The 4946-nt window shown below is 46.7% G+C and overlaps 1 protein-coding gene across 1 annotated transcript; it reads left to right on the plus strand.

The window, feature by feature from the left end:
* Nucleotides 1-2159: 2159 nt before the first annotated feature.
* Nucleotides 2160-3621, plus strand: EMH_0058130 (SAG family member; the record flags this gene model as incomplete). Its single annotated transcript, XM_013501134.1, has 5 exons — nucleotides 2160-2271; nucleotides 2442-2602; nucleotides 2741-2832; nucleotides 3134-3355; nucleotides 3465-3621. 5 exons carry the CDS (start codon nucleotides 2160-2162, stop codon nucleotides 3619-3621), a joined length of 744 nt encoding a protein of 247 aa, XP_013356588.1.
* Between the last annotated feature and the right edge of the window lie 1325 nt (nucleotides 3622-4946).

Raw genomic sequence — 4946 nt, forward strand, 5'->3', positions numbered from 1 at the left:
GCACTTGGCTGCCAACGTAGGTGACGCAGCAACAGCATCCTTATGTGCTTTTCAGGACGCTCCTGATCCCCTACAGTGTCTTTCGGCGCATTGAGACAGTTCATTACGTAAGTAAGTCACATAGAAGGCGGAACATCTACGGATATCTCTTAGTAAATATTACCAGGTATTCACACTAGTAGAACGTCCACAGATGTACAGAGGAACTTCTTCAACAACATCTTTTGCCCACTCATTGCAATTTATTTGAGGTGCACTCATCTCATTTGATTCATACGCAAAGAGCGTTAGCTCTTGCTCCAGTAAGTCGTTTTGCAAAGAGGAAGCTTCAATAGATATAATAAAGATATATTGTGTATACTATATTAAAAGTAAATGCATAGATGAGATGGACTAGAGGAAGTATGGCGATACAGAAATGGAATAAGTGTATAATGAAAACGTGCCAGCAATCTCCTACAGACCAAATAGATATAATGGAGGTATAGAAGGCTCTTTCGCAGGTGAACTAGGTCTAAATGATCAGTCTTGAAGAGCACCGCTGTCACCACTTGAGCGGCAGACTATCGTCCCACAACACTAACTGAAGTAGTTCACATGATCAATTACTGAAAATTAATATTTCGCGAAACTAATTATTGGGTCTTAGCCTTTAGCCTTTAGTTAAGGAGATGCAAGTCCCAGCATCCGTATTTGTTCGCTGCATCGACCGCTGTCTGCATGCTTTGGTACGTGTAAGGCCCTGAGGTTTAGCAGTGCAGGTCCAGAATGCACGGAAAACTCCGGAATCCAGCCTCTTCAATAGATCGTCATCGAAGAAATAACTTATAATTTCTCAAATAATAAATCTTATAACTTTATCAACGTAGAGACTAGGTGGGGAAAGGCCAATGTCTCCACTGTAGACACATGCATGTCCGAATTGGCCGCGTAGGCCACACTATAATCGGCACGGGAACTAGATGCAGAAGATGGCAGACAGAAATCCCGCGGTTAGTGAGGAGCGGGAAGGACACTGCGTATTAATGAGAAAACGTGGTTCTGGTCCTTGCTGGGTTGGTCGACCTTTAGACCTCCCAGAGTACTCCTGCGAATAGCCTGCTGTACCATCATGCTATTGCGGCTGGTTCTTGTTTCCCGCGACTACCTCTAGGGTTGCTGCAGCTGATCGGTACCGTGGGGAAGTCCGCTCTGCCGGGTTGCTACCAACTGAGTTACGTGTAACGGCCAACACGATGTTTTCTGTTTTATCTAATGTTCGGCATCGCCTCTCCAACGAAACCAATAAAACTAACACACTGTAGTGCTCACGCACGACAGTACGTCAGGTATCTACGTGAGCGACTCTACTCGATGTAACACACCGAAATTGCATTTTATATGCAAAGCGTACAAATATTCTCCTTCGAGTTCATGTCCTCATATATTTTCGTGTAAGTGGATTGCTTAGAAGTGGTTTGTCTCGTGATAAGTGTGTAACTTCCTTTGGTTCTGATTATGTAGCACGCACGCCTAGGGCACTTCAGGGGACCTCAGGGTATTCCCCTCGGGTTTTGGCTAAAAATTCAAACTCCAATTCTCATACATACTGATGGAGAATCATTCCTAAGTGTTTACGAAAAAAAACGCGAAAATACAATGGATGCCTAGGACGCCAGCGGTTGTGGCTACCATCAGTAGACCAGCAGGCAACCCGCTGAGCTGTTCTGTTCGGCTACCCTCACTAAGGGATTGTCCTCGGACCGAAACATAAAGTACGCAGTATCTCTTATCTTAGTGGCACTAACTAATACTGTCGCTGCCTACATCTCAACTCATACTGCCATCCCCTACTACGGCACCGCAGCGCAGACTGGTTTTACCGAGCATGACCCAAAAGGTTGTCCCCTCCCGCTATCCTCCTTTGTTATCCTCAGTTTTGATTGATCTATATTTATTTATCTTTGAGCTGTATGTAAACCCTAATTGACTCAAAGATCCATCATGTTGCTGGCGACGTCGCCGCCCTGGGGCTGCGCGCCCAGTCTTGGGGACCAACCGGTCCGGCCCAGACCTCCCCTTTCTTCTTAATCTTCATCCTCAGCACTCACGTTGTTTCATTCGTTTTTAAATAATCAGCTTAATTGTTTTGTACAGTCTACCGCCTGTTCTTCTTGACTATGGGTCCCATCTTCAAGCGGGCAGCTGTTGCTTGCCTCGTGGCGCTCTCTGGGCTCGAGCCAGCGACGGCAGCGACACCTCCGCAGTTTACAGTCCATGATGCAGGCGAAGGTAACCACACATCAGTCCACATTTTCTTCACTTCTTCTTTTAATTCCTGTGCAAGAAAACACCCTAACTGCACTGCTTGAACACAGTAGGCCAGCCGGGAGTCCAGCGCTCATCGGTTTTGCTGGTGACGGAAAAAGTGCACCTGTGTTGGTTTTTTCCGTTGCCTGCAGATGCGTACCTATCCGTCAACTTGGCCCGCGTCGGCCAGATGTCTGTGCGGATAAGTCAACTGACGAAGGACGACGAACTCATTGAAAGCGTACGGGGAACATTGGCAGGGACGGATGGTGAACGGACAGTCACTACGTGCGCGGACACCATCTCAGAACTCGTGAGCAAATTCATCCTTAGAAGTTTGAGCTGATGGCATGAATGCAGCATTAGAAGCTGTTTGACTTCCCCCTACACAGAAAAAGACATTCGGCCTAAAATATATTTGTCCTATTTCGCTTCCTCTTTGTACTGTCAGAAGAAGCAGAAAAGTTTTGTCGCACAATTCACAAAGGAGGACGACAGGAACTATCGCCAATCGGTGCAGGAAGCCCTTACTACGGGACTTAAGTGAGTCTGACACATCTCACGAGAGGGAGCAAACACTCTAGTGTAATATTAGTGCTAGTACATGTAGAATGGTGTATGCCTATGCCTTATTCTTTTACCCTCTATGCTGCTAGCGGCATTTGGATTATGTCTGAAAGGGAAGAGGACGGGGCAAGTAGATCTGCTTCTTCATATCCACTGTACTTGCCTACCCCATGCACACCGCAAAACCCCAACCACATCACTATCGTCGGCGATTCACTCAGCTTTTAATATTGATTTCTGCCTGGCCTTGTTGGGCGAATTGCTGCGCTTCTCTCAGACTTATGGAATCGTACCCTACAACAGATGACGAATGGAAGGAGCTCTGGAAGAAACCCGACGGCGTCAACCTTGCAAGCCTTCTCTGGTCTAACAGCACCAACATTGGCTGCGCCGTTGGAATATGCACTGAAGGCACACAGGGTGACCGAACTACAACGAAGACAGCATATCTTTTTTGTCAGATGGACCCTGCAGCGGAGGAGAACAAGGCTCCCTTTGAGTAAGTTTCAAGTGGGCGGTTTCTTCTCAGGAAGACGGGTCAACAATGCATCGCCTTTGCTTTCGCAACTAGACTGTATGCTCTCTCTTCTCTTGCTTGTGTGCTGTAGCAAGGAGTATTACGAAGCGCTCACTGCACGGAAAACTTTACTGACAGCAATGACTGAGGAAGACCTCAAAACCCCTTCCAACGGCGCTGCACCCGTTGCCGTGCCCTCCCTTGTTCTAGCTGGCTTAACTGCCATCGTGGCACTTGCCTCTGCATAGAGAAGCTAGAAATGTAGCTAGCCTCGGGTCGTTAAGTTTCGACTGATGATTGCGCATAAGGAATCTGCCGTTTCCTTTCTGCACGTTGATTGAAACAGCAGCGGATTTCAGCTGCCGTTCTGTACCCCCGCGTCGCCGCGCCCACCACCCCGTGGCAGCGGCATCGCATTCAACAGATTCTCATCTTCATCGTTGAACACAGCGTTTATTGATTTAACAACAATGGACAGTTATTAATTATCATTGTTTGAGTGGAATTTCAACGGAATGCGTCGCTACAGAAGGCGATAGCATAGGGGGTTTGTTACTTATGAAGAGATTGCGACAAGGCACCGCAGGGTACGAGGCACTAGACAATGGTAAGTTCATTGAAATCAGGAAGTGTTGAGAAAGATGATGGGTGTAAAGAGCACCTCTCTCGATGTTTGGTTTTCGTTTATCCTGCGTTGGCTGACTCGAGAATGTTTGCAGAAGCCGATTCAGGGTGCGAACAAGTGCCGCTATCTGTTAACGGAAACACAAGGTGAACGTCTCAGCGCATGTTACGCGCTTTTCTACTCTGATATGCATGAGTTGTGCTCGACGTACTTCTTGCTATGCCTGGCGGTGCAGTCCTAGTTTCTTGATGTTTTCAGAATGCAGAGAGAGGAAATATAATTGAATTCACCGCGGGGGAAGGAGGAACGACGTTGTAGAAATACCCCAGTAGTAACACTATACTAGGATTGCACCAAAGTATTATCTTTTTACAGTTCGTGGTGTGTCGCAACTAGTGATAACCCTACCAACTGCACAAAGCCTTTATTACAATAATAGTCAGTGATCAGCTTTCTAACGCGGCATCACGAAATACCCGACGGCGATGAAAAGCCGAAACCTAGTTGCCTCAGTTGTACCGCAAGGAATCCTCAAGGGGAGCAACTGACTAGGAATCGAAGGCTCTGCAGGCTCAACCATCTTCCTGAATAGAGTGTCCTTCGTACGGAAGGCTGTTCATCACAAACGATATAACATCACCATAAATACCACGTACCATATAATTTATTCATTCTGCATCGTATCACACGCATCATATACCAGTGTAAATCTTAGGCATATAACAAATCACAGAACTCGCCTGCACCCTGTATAGCATATCGCGCTGAAAGCATCATTTCCGCATGTAAATTCAAAAGGGGAGGCAGCTCACCAGTATGCTTGCACCCTGCATGAGGTGGATCATTAACATAGTCACATGTACACACTATTATGAGATAAGAAGCATAGAGCTAGTTACGGGCAAGTTTGTGTGGAGGTAATTCGTGGAAGACCCTGACACTATATAT

Source organism: Eimeria mitis, genomic scaffold (genome assembly GCF_000499745.2).
Source record: "Eimeria mitis Houghton genomic scaffold, Emh_scaff64, whole genome shotgun sequence".
NCBI lineage: Eukaryota > Apicomplexa > Conoidasida > Eucoccidiorida > Eimeriidae > Eimeria > Eimeria mitis.